The 24,007-nt window shown below is 48.5% G+C and overlaps 2 protein-coding genes across 4 annotated transcripts in view; one reads left to right on the top strand and one right to left on the bottom strand.

Moving 5' to 3' along the window:
• Positions 1–24,007, bottom strand: part of TRAPPC12 (trafficking protein particle complex 12) — a 108,164-nt gene that overhangs the window by 53,494 nt on the left and 30,663 nt on the right. For all 3 annotated transcript variants that reach the window (XM_031654904.1, XM_031654906.1, XM_031654905.1), the window contains exons 4-5: positions 10,702–10,815; positions 8,102–8,240 (exon numbers count right to left, since the gene is read on the bottom strand). In XM_031654904.1, coding sequence (XP_031510764.1) covers positions 8,102–8,240; positions 10,702–10,815 — 253 coding nt within the window. The remainder of the gene's footprint in view (positions 1–8,101; positions 8,241–10,701; positions 10,816–24,007) is intronic.
• Positions 11,208–12,641, top strand: LOC101025232 (60S ribosomal protein L4). Its single transcript, XM_031654907.1, has one exon. It carries the CDS (start codon positions 11,265–11,267, stop codon positions 12,546–12,548), a length of 1,284 nt encoding a protein of 427 aa, XP_031510767.1. The 5' UTR covers positions 11,208–11,264; the 3' UTR covers positions 12,549–12,641.

Below are 24,007 nucleotides of genomic sequence, written 5' to 3'. Positions count from 1 at the left end.
AGTACGGGGATATGAAGAATGGCTCTCAAAAGAGAAACTCTGTAGGATTTTGGAAAGGTATTTTAAAGCCCTAATGTGAATAGTAATTACGAAGTTAACAACATTTAAGACAAACAAAAACACTTTTGGTGCCGGGAAAAGGCTGGTGTCCATGGCGACCACCCTCTGGGATGGATGAGATTTCCTGGGACAGGGATGCGCCCTGCAGATGCTGAGGTGCCAGTGACGGCAGATGGCCGTGCTGTGGGGAGATTACAGAGGATGTCTGTCTATAGGGCCAAAGACTGTGGGAGGTGATCCCGGAGCACTCACGTTAAGTGCATCCCACTGCACTCGATGGAAGACGGCGAGGGCAGCAGGTGGCCTAGGGCCTCAAGGCTATGCCAGGAGAGAGAGCATCTTAGACAGGTGTGCACAAGGGACTCCGCGGGGCTGCCTCGGAGCTCTTGGAAGCTCCACGTGAAGAGCTGCAAGTCAGCAGCTGTGTAGACTCTCTTCTCAATACTGCATCTCCCAGAGCTCCTTCTACTGCCCAGGGACGGGTCCCAGCAACAGCTGCAGAGCTCCTCCACACCCAGCTTTGACGTCCCAGCAACAGCTGCAGAGCTCCTCCCATACCCAGCGGACGGTTCCAGCAACAGTGTGCAGAGCTCCTCCCATACCCAGCGGACGGCTCAGCAACAGTGTGCAGAGCTCCTCCACATCCAGCGGACGGTCCCAGCAACAGTGTGCAGAGCTCCTCCACACCCAGCGGACGGTCCCAGCAACAGCGTGCAGAGCTCCTCCCATACCCAGCGGACGGTCCCAGCAACAGTGTGCAGAGCTCCTTCCTCACCCAGCGCACGGTTCCAGCAACAGTGTGCAGAGCTCCTCCCATACCCAGCGGACGGTCCCAGCAACAGTGTGTGAGCTACTCCACACCCAGCTGGACGGGTCCCAGCAACAAAGGCAGAGCTACTCCATACCCAGCGGACGGTCTCCAAACAGTGTGCAGAGCTTCCTCCCATACTCCAGCGACGGTCCTAGCAAATACGCAGTAGAGCTACTCCACTCCAGCGACGGTCCCAGCAACAGTGTGCAGAGCTCCTCCCATACCCAGCGACGGTCCCAGCAACAGCGCAGAGCCTCCCATACCCAGCGGACGGTTCCAGCAACAGTGTGCAGAGCTCCTCCCACGCCCAGCGGACGGTGCTCCAGCAACAGTGTGCAGAGCTCCTCCACATCCACGGACGGTCCCAGCAACAGTGTGTGCAGAGCTCCTCCACACCCAGCGACGGGTTCCCAGCAACAGCGTGCAGAGCTCCTCCCATACCCAGCGGACGGGTTCCAGGCAACAGTGTGCAGAGCCTCCTTCCTCACCCAGCTGACGGTTCCAGCAACAGTGTGCAGAGCTCCTGATACCCCATGGACGGTCTCAGCAACAGGTGTGCAGAGCTACTCCACACCCAGCCGACGCGTCCCAGCAACAGCTGCAGAGCTACTCCATACCCAGCGACGGTCCTGCAAATAGTGTGCAGAGCCCTCCCATACCCAGCGGACGGTCCCAGCAACAGCGCAGGTGAGCTCCTCCTCCCACACCCAGCGGACGGCCCCGCAACAGTGTGCAGAGCTCCTCCACACCCAGCGTGGACGGTCCTTAAAAGCAACAGCGCAGAGCTACTTCCACACCTTACGGACGGTCCCAGCAACAGCGCAGCAGATTCTCCCATACCCAGCGGACGGTCCCAGCAACAGCGTGCAGAGCTCCCATTACCCAAGCCGGACGTCCCAGCAACAGTGAGCCTCCTTCCTCACTCCAGCGACGGGCGTTCCAGCAACAGTGCAGTGAGCTCCTATACCCAGCTGGACGGTCCCAGCAACAGCGTGCAGAGCTTCCACCCAGCGGACGGTCCCAGCAACAGTGTGCAGAGCTCCTCCCATACCCAGCGGACGGTCCCGGCAACAGTGTGCAGAGCTCCCTTAGGAAACGTTCTGGAAAGCTGTCTGGTAAATGTCTTTACTTGTCTCAGCCTACTTGGGAATGACAAAGGCATGATTTCTTTGCATTTATTATTCCTGATATAACAGTATGTGCAATCAAGAAGATACTCCTAAAACGGGTTATGTTGCAAACAAAAAAGGTTATGTTTGTATTTTTAAATTAGAATTTTTTTTTCAGGGTTGAAAATAGTATTTCCCAGAATGGGACAAGATATTAATATTTCCCAAATACAAAACAGATGAAGGATTAAATACCTACTATATAGAATGAACCTCAAGCAATTAATAACAAAGATAACCCAATAGAAATACAGGCCAAGATTATGAAAGAGTGAGTCACCAAGGAGGAAATTCCGACAAAGGACACATAATTCGGCAGAAATCAGAAAGACGTCAGTTGCGACAGGAGGTAGAATTTTAGACTCACTGGTGAAAGTCTGACAATCTTTACTTACACAAGAGTGGAGGGACAGAAACACAGGCTGTGGCTGGGAGTGGAAATTAGCATGGCCACTTTCACATATGCCACTTTAAATTTACACCTCGAACTCAACATGTACAAAGGGAAATGTACAAAGATGTCCATAATACCACTGTTCATCATAGCCAAAAGCTGGAAAGATCCTAATTGTTCATCTTTATGGATACGGATACAGATGGATATGAACAATGGCGAGTGGGGAAAAAAAAAAAGCAAATGAAGAATGATGTGCTCATGAAGTATATTTACAAAGCTTATAAGACAATACTCTCTCTCTGTACACATGTATTTCTCTGTGTGTATGTATATGTGTGTGTATGAAGCAAATATGTAAAAACATGATCTGGAAGGCTACACACCACACCACAACTGTGACTGCTTCTGGGAGGGACTGAACTGGGAAGGAGGTTCACAGGCTGTATCAGCAATGGGTGATTTCATTTGTTACAAAAAAGTAAGGCAAATATGAAAAATATTTGTTAATTGAGTATTTTATAAATACCAATTTTTGTTAAGCAAAGAGTGGATTCAACCAGATCCCAAAACAGAGTTTCTCATAAGGTACAGAAGTAGTGGGTTAGAATAAAAGTAAATACCTTTTATTAAAAAGCTATTAGAACAGAAAAAAAAGTAAAGTAAAAGTAAACAGTAAATAGATGTGGGCAACACAGAAAAATCAAATATCTGAATTTGCACAAATCCATCTGGAAACAACAGTGGCATCCTGTGCAATGAAAGAGTACTCTACCTCAACTATCTGAAGAATTCACGGACAGGGAACTTCTGTTTCAAAATCAGAGAAATACGAATAGGAAAGGCAACTTGAAGATATATTTATCTTTTTCTCTGTCCCTGGCGATGCATGATACAGGGTATCACTATGCAAGTGAAGTTCAGTTTTCAGCGATAAGACAGTGGCTATGAGCAAGTTTTCTGCACACTATTTTTATTCTTCTTGTTTTGACATCTTCTACCAGTATGACCAACACCGATCCTCTGAATTTCCTGAAGCCGCGTGACAATTCTAGACAGAAGAGCTCAGTTGCCAAGTTATGTGTGAAGTCTCAGGGAACTAAAGCCACACAGTCTTTAAGTGTGTCCTGCAGGGACACAGAGGACTTCCAGTGAATGAAAAGATGTGGACAATCTGCTCACAACCCCCAGCCAGTTGGCTTCTCAACACAAATCTGAGCTTTCAACGACTGCCCCACAACCCATGAAATGAACTCCGACAAAAGGCTTGATGCAAGCAGCTTCCACTCCACCGCCTGCGGCCTGGGTTCTGGGGATGGAGGAAGCTGGGCCCTGGGTTCTAGGGATGGGCGTAGGGTCTGAGAGGGGAAGAAGCAATGAATGCAGTAGAAGAGGAACAGAGGAAAAGGGGGTGGAGATTGAGGAGCAAGAAAGGAAGATAAAGAGAGGACACCCAGGTCAGAGTCAGTGCTATCTGGGCTTCTTGTGGTTTTGGGGGTCCCACCCAGAACCGCACAGACCTCAGCTCCAGGGGCGCGGGGCTGGGTGGGCCCCATGACTGTGTCCTGAGGATTCTTCCCGTGCGCAGGAGGGAGCGTCCAGACAACCAAGAGAAAGACAGCACTAGGGTCAGAAATGGGGCTGGGCTTTGGAGGGGGCTGAAAGCAACTGACTGAAATTGCGAGATATGACACATAAATACATCAACCATAATACTGTTCCCTTCTTGGATGAATTTTTTTAAAAAAACCTTCATGATTTTTACACACGATTCATTACATGTCTTGTTATGAATATTCTGAATGGGCAAAAATTACGCCCAATATTTACATGAAATATATTAAAGCTCATTCATAAAAGTTGTTTTTATAATTATAGACTCCTTTTAAAGCACATTTTAACAACTTGCTTTGCTTATATATTGCAAGCTAAAATGAAGTGAATGAATCAAAATCTTACATTTATGCTTTGTTACACCACAAAATGGGAAGAAAAATTAGTAAACATCCAGCATATTATTGAGGATGAATGTTAATACACTTTTGCTAAAATGTATGTATGATTTATGTCTATTTCATAATTTAAATTAGCTGCTTAATGATGCGTAGCTGCTATCTTCTCTTTATCCATTTACCAGTGCAATTTAATTTCAGGAAGAATCAAAGCATGTTTTCTAGGCTTGACTGAACATCCTTAGGAAAAAATGTCCTCAAAATGAGGAGGAAAGATGACAGGTAGTTCTCCACCTAAATCCACAGAGTTTGATATTCTTAAATGGCACTCAGTGTCATTTCCACCAACATCCTCTCCTGAGAGACGGGCACACCGTGCTACGGAGCCTTCAGCATGCTGTAAATAGGATGCGCAAGGCAAGGCTGGGCCTTCCTGAGCGGCCAGAGGTAAAGGTTAGAGCTGGAGCTTTTTTTTTTTTTTTTTTTTGTGAGACAGAGTCTTACTCTGTCACTCAGGCTGGAGTGCAGTGGTACGATCTTGGCTCACGACAACCTCCGCCTCCTGGGTTGAAGAGATTCTTGTGTATCAGCCTCCTGAGTAGCTGGTATGACAGGTGTGCACCACCGTGTCCGGCTAATTTTTTGTATTTTTAGTAGAGACGGGGTTTCACCATGTTGGCCAGGCTGGTCTCGAACTTCTGGCCTCAAGAGATCTTGAGATCTTCACGGCCTTCCAAAGTGCTGGGATTACAGGCATTAGCCACTGTGCCCAGCCGAGCTGGAGATGTTTATTTGGTCATCATAGGAAATATCTGCCTCTCAGTCACACTCATTCTTAAACACCTGTCATAAATTCAGAAGCAGGTGATGTAAGAGGAGTCATTTTGAATCTATAATTCACACGGACCTCAGTAGGAAAAGAAACCAGAGCACTTGGTGCAGCTCTGCCCTTCAGGGTATCTGCTGGTTTCAATTAAGGCCTGTGTGCTCAAGGCCCTAAGTTTTCTGTTAGCAGCAGACAAAATGCCAAAAAAAAAATCAGCTGTCAAGTCCCAGTCCCAGTCCCCAGCCCAGGCAGAGTCCCACAGACCTGGGTCCAGCCCCCTCCTGGGACTATGAATGACATGGGAAGGGCGGGGTTGGAGGAGATGCTCAGGCTGCAGTCAGGCAGAGGGGGAAGGAATGGTTTTATTTATGCCAGGGGGAAAACAAAGCGAATCCTTATAAGAAATAGGAAAGCAGCCGTTTCTTGACTATGATAGCTACCAGGCATAACTGACTAAATAGAAACACCCTCAAACTTCCCCAATTAACAACACCTTTAACCTTTCCATCTTTTCTTCACAACCTACCAAGTGACAGCCTCCCCATTCTTTCTGGGCTGGAAATTTGGTCTTACATGGAAAGGATGACCCTCAAATTGGTGACGAAGTGGAGACAAGAAAGGGACATGACAGAATCAGGGAGCCCAGTTAATTTACAAGGTAGAACAGTATCCCTGGAACGACCAGCAATGGCTGTATCTCTAAAACTCATGAGCGGTTGAGGGAACCACCTACAAGCAGACTGGACGGAACTTTGGGAGGGACGTAGATGAGACTTACTCCTGGGGAGAGGGGACAGATAAAGCCCTGCTCCTCCAGGACAGTGCTCACGACCACCGGGCAGCTTCCTGGCTGGAGTGCGGAAGAAGACCCCAGGGAAGAAGTCAAGACATCTTTATCCAACTCACGGCCGCAAAAGCCAGACTCCTGGGGACAGAAGGCGTGCTTGGCCAGCAACACCAGTGAGGGTCCCTCAGCAAGTTCCCGAGACCCCTCTGGCCCCACTTCCGCCACCTGTTGGCCACGCCACGGCAGACAGAGCTCCTGAACACGCACCATCAAGCGGTCCTGGCTTTGGTCTGTTCCTCCTGGTCATGTGGAAGGCTAGCAGGACTGGACAGGCCAGTGGGTGGGCAGGAAGTGTCACACATTAAGGACTGGCATCTACGTCCCTGGATGACACGGAGTCCTATGTCCGAGAGCGACAGTGTTGTTGCTGGTCCTTCCTCACTCTGTGGCTACCTAGATTGGCTGGTTCACTTCCATGAAATCAAGCCAGCCCCATCAAGACGATCTCTCTGATTTATGCCCTATCTTAGTTATTAGAAGTTACCCTTTCCATTTTTTTCTTTTCTACAAGGGGCAAATTCCCTTAGTCAGAAGGAATAAATAATTTTAATACCAGTGAGACTAAAGGTCAAAAAATATTTTATACTAAAAATGATAAAAATCTCCATCAATTCTGGGATAACTCAGAGTAATATGGACCAATTCCCTCCCGTCCTACCTGGAGGAAGGTAAAGATGATAAAGGAGAGAGCATGGGGAATAAAGAAAGCCGGCGTCTGCATTCGTTCCTATGCCCCTCCAAAGAAACAGAGCTGAGTTTTAAGCAAAAAACAACACACAAAGAAGATGAAAGATTTGTTTTTACTTCTAGCCTTTTTAGTTCATCTATTTACTTACTAGTATCAACTAAGTTAAATAGAATGTTTATTTAAATTTTCTGAGCCTTCTATAGGAATTATTATTTTATTAGTAATCAGGCCTTTGCATCTCTTGTACTGCTGGTTTTAAATATTTTCTACCTCCGATCAGGCTCTGCATTTCCTGACACGTAGGACCATTCTCCGTAGCTCCACTGCCGCAGCCAACAAATGCTGACAATCGAGCCTGCAAAACGCGGCAGTGCGAGACTCTCCCGTGTCACTGATACGTTCAGAAGAGAGTAAGAAAACCAGCAAATACAGCTGGTACTAGAGAGCAGCCACTATTCCAAGCAACTTACACTGACATCATTTAATCTTCGGGACAATCCAGGAAGCAAGCAGGACTGGCATATCTGTTTTACCGACAAGGACACTGGGGCACAGAGAGGTCAGATAACTCCCCCAAGGCTACACGAGTCAGTGGGGGTACCAGGATGTAACTGGGGATGCCTGACAACAGGGCCTGGGCTTTCAACAGCTGCTTACACCGCCCTCATGAGACATCCTGCCAGGACTGTTTTCTATTTAAGAACATATGAGGGGCTTCAAACATATTTATAAGGTTCTCCACCAAGAGCACACATTGCACAAGGCTCCCAGTGCTGCAGAAGGCTCTCCGTAACCCGTCTTCTCCCTTCCCAACTGTTGATTTCCTGTCACTCTCCTAGAACGACCCTATGCTATAGCCTAGTGTTTTCCAAACCATGGTCGTGACTGTGACCCAAAGGGTGAGTCACAACCAGATTTTTAAAATAAATTAAATAAGAATAGAGACGAATGGAAAATGTCGCGGCGTGTGCCACATGGCACGGACACGTTTGGTTTCACTGCTCTGCTTCTCTGTGCATCAGGTCCCGAGATGGGACGGTTCTTCCCTGTGGAGCACAGCTCAGACGTCTACCACCCGGGCCCTGCACCACATCATGCTGCCTTGACACAGCAGGTGCTAGATACACGGCTGCTAAATGCACAGACAGACGCACCAGGGAGCACCTCCAGGTCAATGTTTCGGTAAATCTGAGTGGGAGCATTTTGTAAGTCAAGGCTTGTTGCTAGGTACTTATCTGATTTTTTTCGAGACTGGATAAATAAGGAAAACTGAGGCTACCAAATTATGTATAAATCAAAGCAAACCAGGGCAAAACACATACAAATGTACAAATATTAAATACCATGGCCTTACCCCTGCGCCCAGGGTACACGTGTGGGTAGTACTCGTAATAAAGGTCTGGCTGATCAAGATTTCCAAAGGGTTCAAATTCCATCTCAGCATTCTGGAAAAGGCCCAACTTCACTAGTAGTGCCAGCCTCACAAACCAGAGCTAAAAACAAAAGACAATGGAAACAATAGGTTATCTATATATATCCAGTTCAGAAATTGCTATTCCTTATGAAGTTGGTTGTTAAGAGATTAATTTCTCATATATTAAAATAAGGGCTAACCTAACTTCCTATCTTTGCATATTTACAAAATCGTGTTTAAAAAAGCAGAACGTGGTCACTCTGCGAGGTGAGGTCATGAAAAATAAAATCCGACATTTGAAACATGCTGAATATTTAATTCTGAGATATCACTCATGCCTGCAGTTCCAGCTACTCGGGAGGCTGAGGTGGGAGGATCGCTTGAGCCCAGCAGTTTGAGCACAGCCTGGACAACATAGCGAGACTCTGTCTTTAAAAAAAAATTACTGTTGAGCTTAATAAAAATGTGAATGGTTTTACGTAACTGTTTACTCAGTAAGTAAACACTGCTTACTGAGCAGGTGTGTGTGCAAAGCACTGTGCTAGGTGTCATGAAGATGGAAACGCACCAAAGGAATGCGCCGCCTAGTGGAGGGCGGGGGAATGACGGCGGGAACGGGAGCAGGAAGGAGCGGAAGCGCGGGGATGGGTTGTGTTTGAGGGCAGCTCTCAGGGCTGCGGAGTTTCAAGGGGCCACAGGCTAAGGAAGGGTCTGCTCGTTCAGGGAACGTAAGGACAAAGGCACAGAGTGGACAAAACACGACGTACGAGAGCACAGCGTGCTCTGGCAGCATCTGGGGTACCTTCAGGAAAATGGTGGGAATTTGCATTAGAGAGCTGCACAGCCAGAGACTTAGGATTAAAAGGGGAACCTAATGTGATCTGACTTTACTGATGAGAAGAGTGAATTTCACCAAGTGTCCGCTGAGGGATGAATGGATAAAGGAACGCGGTACGACACACAGTGGAATACCACTCAGCTTTCATGGGGGAAATCCCGTTGTTTGTAATGTGGATGAGCCTGGGGGACATGACGTTAGATGAAACAAGCCAAGCACAGAAAGACAAACAGCGCGGGGCCTCACTTACACATGGAATCTGAAAACACTGGGCTCACAGAAGCAGAGTAGATGGCGGGTGCCGGGGCTGGGAAGGAGGGCAGGGCAGCGGAGGTCTGAGAGACGTTAGTCAAAGGAAACAAAATTCAGTGAGACAGGAGGAATAAGCTCAAGAGATCTATTGTAGACATGGTGACCACAGTTACAAACAACGTACACTAAAAATTGCTAAGACAGATTTTCAGTGTTCTCATTACACACACACACACGAGAAGATGAAATTTCGCATGGTAGGCAATGGGAAACTATCCAGCTCTTGACTAGCTCCGTTTCAGACCTAGTTGGAAAGGAGGGTGGTTCACCCTCTTTAGGCAGCCTGGTGGTCCCTGGCTCCCAGGAGGTCACCATATTGGTCTTGAGCTAGTGCCAACACGTGATCAGCAAAGTGCATTACGGCCCAGAACTCCTGGGCCCAAGTGACCCTCCTGCCTCAGTCTCCCCAGTAGCTGGGACTACAGTCATGTGCCACTATGCCAGGCAGTTTTCAAGCAGGAAAGTGAGATGATCAAAAGTGTGCTTTAAGAGTTTTTTTGGAGGTAGTTGATGGAATGAATGTGAATAAAGAAACTTGAACTAAGTTCATATAGGAGGCTAAAGCAACACTGCAATGAGAGCTTGAACTGCGGGTGGTGATGGGTTGGAGATGAATGATAGAAAAACAGCCTAGGATTTGGCAAACCAGTGGATGGACAGGAGATGGGGGAAAGCAGCTCTTCTTGTCGGCTCTTGCGGGAAGAGGAAGAAGGAGAAGGAGCTTGCTGGAAACAGCTAAGCTGTCAGGGCTCCCCAGAGCTGCTCCTTTCAAAAGCTCATCACAGTTCTGAAGGATCTGGTGATCTGTTTAGTCCCGGGGGATTCCCATGTAAGCTAGAAGAACAGTTGAAAAACTCCCCAGGGAAAGGTAAGAATTTATCAACGTTTGCAGCTGTTCCTTCTTCTCAGATGAGTTTCCTTTTGTTCACAAGTCTATTTTGTGCATTCCTTTTTTTTTAAATTTCAGAGCAAGTGATATGCCAGGAGGAGCAAACCCATGGCACATGGACCCTCCGTCCTTGGGGTGGACAGAACCAACTGCTCCTGTCACTGTTTCCTACCGGGCTCAGACATGCCCCAGATCCCCGCACAGGCCAGCTGCTGCTGCCAGTCGTGAGGCAAACCTGCCTGCTGACCCAAAGCCATGCTGGTCCCACCATGAGACTAAGTGTGGGCACCTGTGAGTGTGCTTCTGGGGCGCACAGGCGTCCTGATGGGCCAAAGTGAGAATTCCAGTGCCCCAGTATAGTATATACAATATAATTAGGAGATAAAGAAGCAGGATATGAAAATATAATTTTTGTTACTGGCATGAAAGGCCATGGTTCTGTCCATGTCCCCAAACTGTGATAAGCCAGGTTAAACTACAGCCCCTGAAAGGTGTTCTCACCTGCAGTGAATCTGTCGTGTGGCTGGTGGGCAGCCCGCTCTTGCCGTAGCCCTGGCCGTGGGCTGTGAGGAGACGTCCGCATAGGTCCACTGCTGCCCTCCAGTTTCTGCAGCTCTGCAAGACATGGCAGAACATGTGACCAAACACACATGCAAGGCATGGTGGAATCCATGACCCAAACGCATAGCCACTGGCCACAGCTGCTCACCTTGCTGGAAGCAGCGCCAGCCAGCCATTAGTAATCATGACAAGGTCAGTGTGCTGGCAGCACGGAGGGGAATGCCATTTGTCAACACTGCACATGTAATTAGGCAATAAGAGAGCCAAGCGTGAGATACAGTTCGAGCTGATCAAATCATAAAAACAGTAACATTTAGCAACTGATAGAGCATCGGGAAGAGGCTTTTTATTGGAAAGCTCCGCATCTCTCTCAATCTATATGACTGGCGTCCTTTTTACAGGATTGTCTTGAGATTTGTCAATTTAAAATCAGTAAGGAGCTTTTTTTTTTTCCTGTAGCAGCGTCCGGGGTGAGAGGAACGTGGTTTTCTCCTCTCTCCGCCATGGCGTGTGCTCGCCCACTGATATCGGTGTACTCCGAAAAGGGGGAGTCGTCTGGCAAAAATGTCACTTTGCCTGCTGTATTCAAGGCTCCTATTCGACCAGATATTGTGAACTTTGTTCACACCAACCTGCGCAAAAACAACAGACAGCCCTACGCTGTCAGTGAATTAGCAGGTCATCAGACCAGTGCTGAGTCTTGGGGTACTGGCAGAGCTGTGGCTCGAATTCCCAGAGTTCGAGGTGGTGGGACTCACCGCTCTGGCCAGGGTGCTTTTGGAAACATGTGTCGTGGAGGCCGAATGTTTGCACCAACCAAAACCTGGCGCCGTTGGCATCGTAGAGTGAACACAACCCAAAAACGATATGCCATCTGTTCTGCCCTGGCTGCCTCAGCCCTACCAGCACTGGTCATGTCTAAAGGTCATCGTATTGAGGAAGTTCCTGAACTTCCTTTGGTAGTGGAAGATAAAGTTGAAGGCTACAAGAAGACCAAGGAAGCTGTTTTGCTCCTTAAGAAACTTAAAGCCTGGAATGATATCAAAAAGGTCTATGCCTCTCAGCGAATGAGAGCTGGCAAAGGCAAAATGAGAAACCGTCGCCGTATCCAGCGCAGGGGGCCGTGCATCATCTATAATGAGGATAATGGTATCATCAAGGCCTTCAGAAACATCCCTGGAATTACTCTGCTTAACGTAAGCAAACTGAACATTTTGAAGCTTGCTCCTGGTGGGCATGTGGGACGTTTCTGCATTTGGACTGAGAGTGCTTTCCGGAAGTTAGATGAATTGTATGGCACTTGGCGTAAAGCCGCTTCCCTCAAGAGTAACTACAATCTTCCCATGCACAAGATGATTAATACAGATCTTAGCAGAATCTTGAAAAGCCCGGAGATCCAAAGAGCCCTTCGAGCACCACGCAAGAAGATTCATCGCAGAGTCCTAAAGAAGAACCCACTGAAAAACCTGAGAATCATGTTGAAGCTAAACCCATATGCAAAGACCATGCGCCGGAATACCATTCTTCGCCAGGCCAGGAATCACAAGCTCCGGGTGGATAAGGCAGCTGCTGCAGCAGCAGCACTAGAAGCCAAATCAGATGAGAAGGCGGCGGTTGCAGGCAAGAAGCCTGTGGTAGGTAAGAAAGGAAAGAAGGCTGCTGTTGGTGTTAAGAAGCAGAAGAAGCCTCTGGTGGGAAAAAAGGCAGCAGCTACCAAGAAACCGGCCCCTGAAAAGAAGCCTGCAGAAAAGAAACCTACTACAGAGGAAAAGAAGCCTGCTGCATGAACTCTTAAATTTGATTATTCCATAAAGGTCACATCATTTTGGACAGCTTCTCTTGAATAAATACCTGATCATACAGGCAGTGAGAAAAAAAAATAAAATAAAATAAAATCAGTAAGGAAATTTTATGCTATGTGTTGGACATACGTATTTGTATCTGTAAGCTCTGCATGTGACTATAAAATAAGTGGCTTTCTATGTTCATAATTCTAATTTATCAATATGAAAAAATCAATGAACTATGTGAACACAACATGTTCCAGGCCCATGTGGCAATGCACAGCATACTTTCACATCGCGTAATGTTACGGCTTCAACACGGAAGGGCTGGCTGGTACCGCCACGCCGGCTGATCCGTACAGACTTCTGTGTTTATCTTTGACCTTGTGCAATGCAGAAAGGACAGCCGTTAGAGAAATGAATGGGAAAATAAGGTCGGAATGTTTATACCTTTTAAGAAGCTAAAAGTGGATGCTCACTCTGTCTTTTCTCAAGGTAATGGGCACTATCTTTGAATACTGTAGATGTCCTCATTTCTGCAGCCAGTCAGTAAACATGCTTTAAGTACTTCCTGCCTGACAGAGACTGCAAGGCTGGCGGGGAGGTTAGTGAACGAGCACTCATTAGTGGATGATCTAGCAAGGGAGACAGACAATTAAACAATATGTTTCTCAAAAATTAGCTAAATGATTTTGTGTGCATGCCAAGCACTTCTCTGACAAGAAGTTTAGGAGTTTACATATTTTAAAAATGTGTGGTAGAGCCTGCCACACACGTCTTCTGTGTACTAGCTCACACATGCACTGCTCCCTCTCCACACCTCCTGCCCTCCACGCCCGGACAGAGAGAACTCAGGGCCTACTCATGAAGCGCCTAGGAGGGAAATGAGTGTCAGCTTTGCACTACGGTTGTTCTGCAGTCCTTTATTTGGGCTTCCTCAGGCAGGAGCTAACAACCTGCTCTAATTCCAGCTGCAGTGGGGGCGGGGGCTGTGTTGCAGGCAGGAGAGCGGGGCTTGTGTCTTCCGGGGCTCTGACATGTGGCCTCACACTCACACTGCAGGCTCAGCAATGGCTGAGTTTACAGAGCTGAGGTCATCTGTCCCACCTTACGGATGTGACAATTAAATAAGATATATGAAAGTCCTGAACACAGTGCCAGGCAGGAGGGAGGCATTAAAAATGTGGACGATGCTGTTAAAAATTCCCAAACTGCTTCTACATCAATCCAGAGCTGGCGTGTGCGTGCCCAGTGAAACTCTGTGTGTGAGGGAAGGAACTGGTGCTGGGCCCGGAGCTTCAGACAGGCCAGGCTCTGAGTGAGCAGCCGTGTGACCTGGTGCTGCAGACATCTCAGCTTCCTCCAGGTCTTCTCAGGGGTTGATAGTTCGTTTTTTAAAAATGCTGAACATTCTACTGTCCAGATTACCAGTTTGTTTACCCACTGACCTATTGAAGGACCTCTTGGTTGCCTCTAGTTTTTGGCAACTATGGATAAAGCTGGCATCAACATCTTTGGGCAGATTCTTGTGTGGATATAAGCATTCGGCACAACTGGGTGAGACATCCAGGAGCGGAATGCAGTAACCGCAGTGCTGGGTTGTATGTAAGAGTGCGTTTAGTGTTGCAGGAGTCACCAAGCTGTCCTCCTAAGTGGCCGCGCCACCTTGCCTTCCCCAGCAGCGAGGGGTCCTGCGGTTGCACATCCCACCGCACTTGGTGGTGTCCGTGGTCTGTTTTTCAGTCACTCCAACTAGCATGCGTTTCACTGTCTGGTGAACTTTCCACCGTTCTCTCACAGACTTTTTCCTTTCACTGTACCTGCCACAGCCTGACAGTGAGTACTGGCCTCCATGGCACCAACCAGCGAGCTGCAAATATTAGCAGGAGAACTCAGATTTTTTAAAATATATCTCGCAGCCTTTTTTTTTTTTTTTGAAAGAAGGAGACCAGAGCATACATCGTGCAGTTGGAGTCTGTGGTTTTCTTCACTAGCTGGTGCGCAGCCACTGGACCCAGTCAGAGAACCACTGATCGACGGTGAAGATGAAATCGGTGCCACGTTCCCCCAAACTGTCCACACTACAGCAAGTAACACAGGATTTCTGTGTTCTGGTTGACAGTTCAGAAACATTTTTAGATTGGTTAAGATAATTTACTAAAACGATCTCCAAATGCTTTCTCTAGTCTAAATTCAATGCAATAATCACTTTATATAATACAAATGGCTCTGTATATTCTCTTTGAATTGCAAATGTGAACGAGTGAGAGGGAAAGAGACTGTGCCAAGTCTGAACCAGTTCTATATATGCATCTAGGCAGACTCTGTATCCAGGGGCAACTAATAACTGCTCCCTTCCCGGTTCCCTACGCCTGAGGCTCTGGCCTGTCCTGCTACAGAGGCTGGGGCCCCTTCCCTCAGGACATGCCCTACAGTGAGGACGGGCAGGAGCTAATCAGGGAGGAGGGGGGCAGAGACCCTCGAAGAGGACAGAATGTGTGCAAAGCCTGGTGAGAGCAGGCACTGGGGGGCACAGGGAGCAGAGGGCAGGGTGCAGGGCCCGAGGGGATGCAGTAAGGACCAGGTGGCCGGAGGCAGGAGGTGGAGGAGGGGCCGAGCCGGTGAGGATGAGGGGAGGCTGGGGAAGCAGGTGAGGACGGGTGGCACAGGAGGGGAGGCAGAGGAGGGTTGGGTGTGCTGGCCTTTGCAGGCTTCCAAGAGCACAGGCCACAGCATCTGAAGGCCCCAGTCTCCCTGCACTGATGGGGGAACTTAAGGCGTCTGTGTAGATGTGAGTAAAGCTATGAAGAGGATGTTCCAGTAGCCGGGCCTGGTGCTGGCAATCTGTGCACATCCTGTGGACGCCCCCCACCCTCTACTGCCTGAGTTGGTGGGCGGAGCTCACAGGAGCCCAGAGGCCCACCTCCTGTGCACCTGCACAGTGAGAAGGTTCTGTGCAACCATGGAAGAGCTAGGCATGCGCGGCAGAGCTCAGTAGCTGGACAGATACCGCATGGCCAGGAAGTCTACAACGTTCACTCCATGGCCTTTTACAGAAAACGCTGGCGGGTCCCAGGTCTCGGCCCCTCTGGCTCAGTAGTTCATTTCTGTTGACTTCAAGGACCACTGTGGGCTGACGTTAGCCTGCAAGTGGCTTGTGACTGATACCCGAGGACGAGGCACAGGAATGGAGATGCTCCTGCAGTCATGTGACAGAGAACTTTACGTGTATGGCATGCCGTGATAACAAAGCAAGGGCCTGCATTTGGCATGTGTTTTCCATTTCATTCTTTCATGACTGATTACTGTGAATTAGTTATTATTTATATTGATGGTGCAGAATGGCAGAAGCAGGTGAGTATTTGTCCAGAGGGTCAGCGAGCAGACGTCGCCAGGAGGCAGCCCGCAGAGGAACTCAACATCCGGCAGGTTCCAGATAAAGCCATTAGCAGCTTTGTTGAGAGCTGGTTGGACTGGAATCAGATGAGAATAAGATTTGTGGAAAGGCCGGGCGTGGTGGCTCACGCCTGTAATCCTAGCACACTGGCAGGCTGAGTCAGGCAGATTGCTTGAGCTTAGGAGCTCAAGAAGGGCAACATGGTGAAACCCTGTCTCTATAAAACAAAAATGAGCTGTGTGTGGTGGCATGCATCTGTAGTCCCAGCTACCTGGGAGGCTGCGGTGGAAGGATCATCTGAGCCCAGGAGGCTGAGATTGCAGTGACCTGAAATCATGACACTGTACTCCAGTCCGGCGACAAGACTGAGACCCTGTCTTAAAAAAAAAAAAAACAAATCTGTGGAAACTAAGGAGAGGGAAACAGAGAGGTGGGCAGCTGTAGGAATCTGTGGAAACTAAGGAGAGGGAAGCAGAGAGGTGGGCAGCTGTAGGAACCTCCAGAGAAGTCGGCATGACCAGGGTGCCAGGGGAGGAAAGGGCGACAGCAGCCGCAGAAGGTGAGACACTCCGTGTCTGTGTTTAAGCAAGTGCTTGAGTGTGTGAAAACACAGCGGAGGAGGCTGTAGCTGGAGAACAGCTGATTACACATTAGGAAGAAAGGATGACCCATGGCTCAAGGTTCCAGGCGTCAGGGCATGCGGGCCGAGGGCCTCAGCAGGTGTGTGTCCAGGACTAGGGACGTGAGGTGCTACCAGAACTCTGTTTTGGCTCCAAAGCTGGGGGAACGTCACTCATCTTTAAAAGTGAGGAGGAAGGGGAGGGGTGGGAGGCTTGAGAGAGGTAGAGACAGTCTAAAAGGGCAGTGGGAGAGACCAGAGCAACCTGGCAGGAAGGCCCCGCGGTGCTGATGATCCACTCGACGCTGCCAAGCGTCACTGCAGATGCTTGAATGTGGGAAATGCTCCCGCAGCCTCAGCTGCTGGGTGTCCATGCAGAGGAAGCTGGAGGCTGAACCTGTCAAGAGCGCAGGTATCTGAGATGTGTGCAGTGGAAGAATGAAGGAGCAGGCATTCTGGGATTTGGGAAAGGCATGTGTGAGATGTGGATCATGGAAACCACACTGGGTAGAGAAGGAAGTGAAGTAACGAGGTGCGGAGGCACAGTCAGCAAGCAGATCGGTGAGCCATGGCATGCAGGAAGGCAGAAGAACTACACATGGGTGTGGATGCCACACTGACCAGCTGGCTGGCAGGAGAGGGCACTCAGGAAACAGCAGATGTGCCGCTGGAGCTGTGTAGGGTGTGGGTGATCATTAAGGCTCCAAGCGTGACCACGGGAGAAGTGGCCCCCACAAGAGCCAGAAGACGGCCTGGGGGAAGAGCTGGGCAACAGAGAGGCCCCTGGACTGGCTGGGCTGCCCTTGCTGACCCTGGAGTTGCGGGGTGAAGGGAAGGATCTGGGAGGAGGACTACCAGGTCACCGCTCCTCAGCCATTCTCAGCTACCTGACCCCCGCCAGGCTGCTGAACTGTGCCTTGGTGCCTGGTAAGTAAAACGGATGTATTAATAGTTCTTCGTGATTCTAGTGAGGATTAACAGTTAATACAGGTGAAGTACTCAGAACCATGCTGGGAGCCTGGTGAGTGCGCAGGCAACGCCAGCTTTTCTCCCTGGGGCTCTGCAGCGCGGTACCTTCACAACCTCTCCGTGTACGTCTTCCCTGCGGGACTGTTGGACCATTAGCCCTGTAAATGCGTGCGCTGTTATTATTTTCGGTCGTAACAACATTATAAAGTAGGCATTATTATGACTTTTTTTTTTTGAGACAGGGCCTCGCTCTGTCATCCAGGCTTGAGTGCAGTGGTGTGACCACAGCTTGACCTCCCGGGCTCAAGTGATCCTCCCACCTCAGCCTCCGAGTAGCTGGGACTACAGGCATGTGTCACCACACCCAGCTAATTTTTGTATTTTTTGTAGAGACGGGGTTTTCCCATGTTGCCCAGGCTTGTCCTGCACTTCTGGGCTGAAGTGAGCTACGTACCTTGGTCTCCCAGAGTGCTGAGATTACAGACACGAGCCACTGTGCCTGCCACTATGACAGTTTTTTTTTTTTTTTTTTTTAGACAGAGTCTCTGTCGCCCAGGCTGGAGTGCAATGGCATGATCTTGACTCACTACAACCTCCGCCTCCTGGGTTCAAGTGATTCTCTTGCCTCTGTCTCCCGTGTAGCTGGGACTATAGGCACCTGCCACCACGCCTGGCTAATTTTTGTATTTTTAGTAGAGACGGGGTTTCGCCATGTTGGCCAGGCTGGTCTTGAGCTCCTGACCTCTGGTGATCTGCCTGCCTCAGCCTCCCAAAGTGCTAAGATTATAGGTGTGAGCCATCATGCCCAGCCAATGATCATTTTAAAAATGAGAAACTTAAGGTTTTAATTTTCATGGAAAGGAGAACAAAGAAGGTAATGAATAAATATTGGCGAAATCTGCATTTCCTCATCCATTCACTTAGCAGCCATTGACTGACCACCTGCTGTGGGCCAGGCACTGTGCTAGGCTCGGGGCACACAAGGCCAATGAAGAGGGCCAGGTCCCAGAAGCCAGAGCAAGTTTCCAACATCAGGTCACAAAGGTGAGATTTCAGTTCCAGGCAAGAGGGGCAACTGGGTGCTTCTAAACAGAGAAATGCACTTTGAAATAAAATGTTTGGAAAATGACTCTAGCTGCAGTGTGCAGACTGACTGGGGCAGTCTAAAGACCGTACATGGTCAGGCGCTGCATCAGCCAGCAAGGCAGGAAGAGAGCAGCGAGCAGCGGGGTCCGGGTGGGGGTGGGTGGTGCCGTGGCTGCTCCCTAGAGGGTGAGAGAGACCCGGAAACAAACTAACCAATAACAGACTAACGCGGAAATCCAAGGGATGGTGCGAACCTGTCTCTACCCACTCGGGGCAGGCCGGACGTGGAGATGCCACAGGCAGATGAGCTGGGTTTTACAAAATGACAGAAGATACAAAAAAATGACAAGATGGTAGAACAGAAACGGCAAAGTGCCTGGTAAACGTGCAGATGGCAGGTTGCAGCTGAGGAGAGAAGACACCGGTTTGGGAGAAGCATGTGCCGGGGAGAGGTGACCCAGTGAGGGAGAAAGGCAGGCCCTCCCAAGAGGAGCGGGAGCAGGTACCACAGAGCAACTGCCCTGCAGCTGAGGAAGGCTGCCCGGGAGGGCACAGTGAAGGGGCCGGGGGAGGGCACAGTGAAGGGCTGGGGGCGCTAAGGTGCTTCTGCTCTTAGCTTCCAAGGACAGACCTGCCCCCGCAGACACACAGGAAAGCTCACAGAATGCCCTTGATGTTTCGGGTAAAGGAATAAAGAAACCTACCTGGGGAAGGCACAGTGTGAATTCACGGTGTGAATGCCTGTGAGGCGAAGCTGTTACAAGACAGCTCTTAAGGCAGGCTGGGCTGGCGGAGTGGGCTTAGCTTGCTGTTCATATTGTAAACAGAAGCACCCAGTCACTCCCTCACTTAAGAAGCATCAACTAAGCACCTGAGAGGAAGTACGTCCTACATCAGACAACAGGAGTACAAAGATGAACTCGGTATGACAGACAGTCATACAGAACATATGGCTACCAAACAGTGCATCAAGACAGACACAGATGCTCCGTCCATACCTATCGTAAGTTAGAAATTCCATGAGTTGAAAATAAGTGGGCTGGGCGTGGTGGCTCACGCCTGTAATCCCAGCACTTTGGGAGGCCGAGGCGGGCGGATCACAAGGTCAGGAGATCGAGACCATCCTGGCTAACACGGTGAAACCCCGTCTCTACTAAAAATACAAAAAATTAGCCGGGCATAGTGGCGGGCACCTGTAGTCCCAGCTACTCGGGAGGCTGAGGCAGGAGAATGGCATGAACCCAGGAGGCGGAGTTTGCAGTGAGCCGAGATTGTACCACTGCACTCCAACCTGGGCGACAGTGAGACTCCGTCTCTAAAAAAAAAAAAAAAAAAGAAAAGAAAATAAGTAAAAAGTAAATAAGTGAATGCAGGCCGGGCACAGTGGCTCAGCAGTTTGAGAGGCCGAGCTGGGTGGATCACCTGAGGTCAGGAGTTGGAGAGCAGCCTGGCCAACATGGTGAAACCCCAGCTCCACCAAAAATACAAAACTTAGCCAGGTGTGGTGTGAGCACCTGTAATCCCAGCTACTTGGCAGGCTGAGGCAGGAGAATCACTTAAACCCGGGAGAGAGGTTGTAGTGAGTGGAGATCGCACCACTGCACTCCAGCCTGGGCCACAGAGCCAAACTCCATCTCGGAAAAAAAAAAAAAAAAAGAAAAGGAGTGAATGCACCACCTAGCTAACTGAATGTTCCAGCACAGCCCAGCCTACCTTAAACATGCTCGCAACACTTACATTAGCCTACGGTTGGGAAAATCAGCCAACACAAAGCCTGCTTTATAAAGTGTTGGACATTTCATGTTGTTTCTTGAATTCACTGTGAGTGAGAAACAGAATGGCGTGTGGGTGCTCACAGCACAGTTCCCACCGAATGGGGAGCGCTTTTGCACCATCATAAAGTTGAAAAATGTTAAGTCAAACCACATAAGTTGGGGACTGTACATACTCACACATGCGTAAACACAAGCAGCAGACCCTCTATCTGCCGGGGAACGGTTCCAGGAGCCCCAGGATACCAGATCCATGACTGCTCAAGTCCTTAGTCGGCCCTCCGTATCTGCAGGTTCCACACACGTGGATTCAACCAACCACGGCTGAAAGGCTGCTGTGCACACCTCACCGTGTTTCCCATCTGCGGGTGGTGGAATCCGTGCATGCAGAACCTGTAGATATGAAGGCCCAGCGTACGTGATGTCCATATGAAATACATACACGCACACATATGTATGTTTATGAAATACGGACACTCCAGCGTGGGAGACACCGAGACCGGTGGCACGGGACAGGGAGTCTCGCACGATGAACAGAGCAATGCACGTGAACGAGGGGATGGTGTCCCTCACAGGGCAGAGGCACAAGCGGCACAGCTTGGACACACTTGACAGCTCTGCGAGGACACTGCTGGCACTGATGCCTGAGGATTCAGGAGGAAACGGGCCAACACATGGCAGAGCACGTTCAAGGCACTGCAGAGCGGGGACAGCTGGAGGATGAGGTCAGGGGGATGGTGGGGGTGAGGCTGAGCTGAGGCTGGAGCTAGAGGCTGGACCCCAGAGTGGCAGATCCCAGGGTGGCGGGCAGGAGGGGAGGACAAGAACCTGGGGGGCTTTGAGGGGAGAGAATGAATTCTAAGGACTAAATCCAGAGTGAAGTGACTGCTGCCAGGACCTCACTGCCATGATTATCTGGATCACACGACGAAGTGAGATTTCTTTTGAGATCACACGTGCCTGGTTTGAGTGACTGGTTACGATGGGTACTGGCTGCCAAGTGGGTCACATTTCCCAAAACTGAATGAGCTGAATCTGCAGTCCTACGTGCTGATGGAAATATAATTAAATCACATATGCAACATACTATGTGCTAAAAATTAATTATATCCTTTGAAACCATTTAAATTTATGATAAAACATTTTAGATAGCTTAAAAATGTCTGAGGGGTACCTAGTTTTCTAATTCTTTGGGGGGTATCATGTGGATAAAAAGGATACTGAGCTGGCTTCGTGAACAAGGCACACAGAAACAAGGCCTGAACTAGCACAGGAGCAGAGGGGCAGGGTGGAGGAGACAAACACTCATATGAATTATTTAGGAGGTAAAAGTCTTGGATTCTGGCCAGGGCAAACGGTACTACCATAAGCTAATTGAGAGGACACAGCAGAAACAGCAGGCTAAGGTGGTGGGCGCTGGTGAGATGATTATGCAAACTGACACCTTTTAAACACTCACAGTACTGTCAGGCAGGTTAGCCGCTTAAACAGAGTTAGCTAACCCCTCTATCTACCACCTCATCCCTGTGCACACTGTGGAATAATACAAACCGGAAAGTATGAAGTGAAACAAGAAAGTCAACTGTGGACAATGATGCAGTATTCTCAGATGCATCCTTGTCATCTCTTTTCAAAAAACATACACTGTTTTGTATCCTTTACTTAAACTTTCTTATATCCTCAAATATTTTCTTGGGACATGATTTATAATGGCGGCATGAAATTCAATCACACACACGTGCACATTATTTGTTAATTTGATATTTGAACATGTGTCACCTTTTCAGAAACTAGAAAACTGTTCACTAACCGAACACCATTCAACAAGAGCTGCTGGTGCTATGGAACTGGCCGAATGACACTCTACTCATGGTTTATCTAAAAGCTCTTCATCAAGGGTCTCTGGGATGACAGTGAGTAATGAAGATAATGAGATGATCCTCTGCAATGACGATGACTGGCTGTCCCAGGATGAAAGAAACCAAGAACATATTCCCTTGAGTCCAAGGAGTCGACTTTTTGCCTGTCACAAATAACAGCAGTACGAAAAGCAACAGAAAAACCAGAGAGTCCTAGATAAAGAGGGTATGCAGTGGTTAGACAAAGGAAACTGCCAGTTTTTATGAACAAAAGTTATAAACAGTTACGAAGAGAAACTATAAATAACAGCTAAGTTCTACCAGTAACCCGGAGTTGTCCTTTTGCACTAAAAGTGTTCAACTGTTTTCTTCTGGAAGGGTCTTTGGGAGTGAAGACCACCATTTATTTTGCATAACAAATGAACAGGGTCTCTGTACGCGGTATATTTTCCTTACTTTTGTGGTCATACAACTCCTATTTGTGTCCAATGCTCACGGCTAAGTTGGGCCTTTTCAGGTTGTACTCATCAACTTACTTGCCTAGCTCTGTGTGAAAGGCATTCTAATTTCATCAAAGTTGTGAGCGTGCTGACCAGGTCTAAAGCAACAGAACAGGCCATGGGAAACACAATTATATCAATGGTTCAGAACAGATGACGGCCCAGTCTTCAGCTGGCCACCCTGGAGTGGGAGATGACAGTGAATCCGTTTTAGACGAAGGTGCGGCTGGCTGCTCGGTGTCCCCGAGCCCTCACACGCCCCGCTCCAGTCAGAGCTCACCTGCACTTGCTCATTGCAAGATGAGTACCCTGAAACCAACCTCAAACCTGATCTCTCTTTTTTTTTTTCGAGATGGAGTTTTGCTCTTGTTGCCTAGGCTGGAGTGCAATGGCGCGATTTTGGCTCACTGCAACCTCCGCCACCTGGGTTCAAGCAATTCTCCCGCCTCAGTTTCCTGAGTAGCTGGGATTACAGGTGTCCACCACCATGCCCAGCTAATTTTTGTATTTTTAGTAGAGACGGGGTTTCACCAGGTTTGCCAGGCTAGTCTTAAACTCCTGACCTCAGGTGATCCACCCACCTCGGCCTCCCAAAGTGCTGGGATTACAGGTGTGAACCACCATGCCCAACCTGAAACCTGATTTTAAAGGTGCCTTTCCTGCTCATGGTGAAACCCTCCTATTCTTAATTCCTATCTCTCCTTTAGCTCCTTGGGGCAGTGGCCTCATCTAATGCATTGCTTTTTAATTTCTAAAAGTATTTCTTTAGTGTGGCACGTGGCACGCACAAAAAATTATGGAACAGACAGTAAATTCATAGCACTACAAGACCAATGCTTAACCATGCTAGTAATCAAATAAATGTAAATTGTAATTTACTAGTGAGTTGATCTTCACTAGCAAAAAAAATAAAAAGCAAATGTCATTGTTAGCCTAAAAAATTAGATTTTTTTTAAAAACAGATACAAGGCAGAATAGGCAAGGAGATGCTACAGCCGGTGCACTCAGGTGCTGCAGAAAACAATCTGGAACAACAATGGGAGTATTTATGAACAGACTTTGACCTCAGGATTCTCCTTCTAAGACTTATCCTAAAGAAATAATCACATCTGTAGAATTCTGTATAAGACAGTTCATCCTAAGATTATTTATAATAACTTCAGATTATGTGGCTATTAAAATGTTTCTAAAGACCCTTTAATATGGGGAAATGCTAAATATATATATAATAAATAATTAAAAGACATAAACTGATAGAAG

The sequence above is a fragment of the Papio anubis genome, chromosome 14 (assembly GCF_008728515.1).
Source record: "Papio anubis isolate 15944 chromosome 14, Panubis1.0, whole genome shotgun sequence".
In the NCBI taxonomy this organism is placed as follows: Eukaryota; Metazoa; Chordata; class Mammalia; order Primates; family Cercopithecidae; genus Papio; species Papio anubis.
This window is presented reverse-complemented; position numbering and strand designations above follow the sequence as displayed.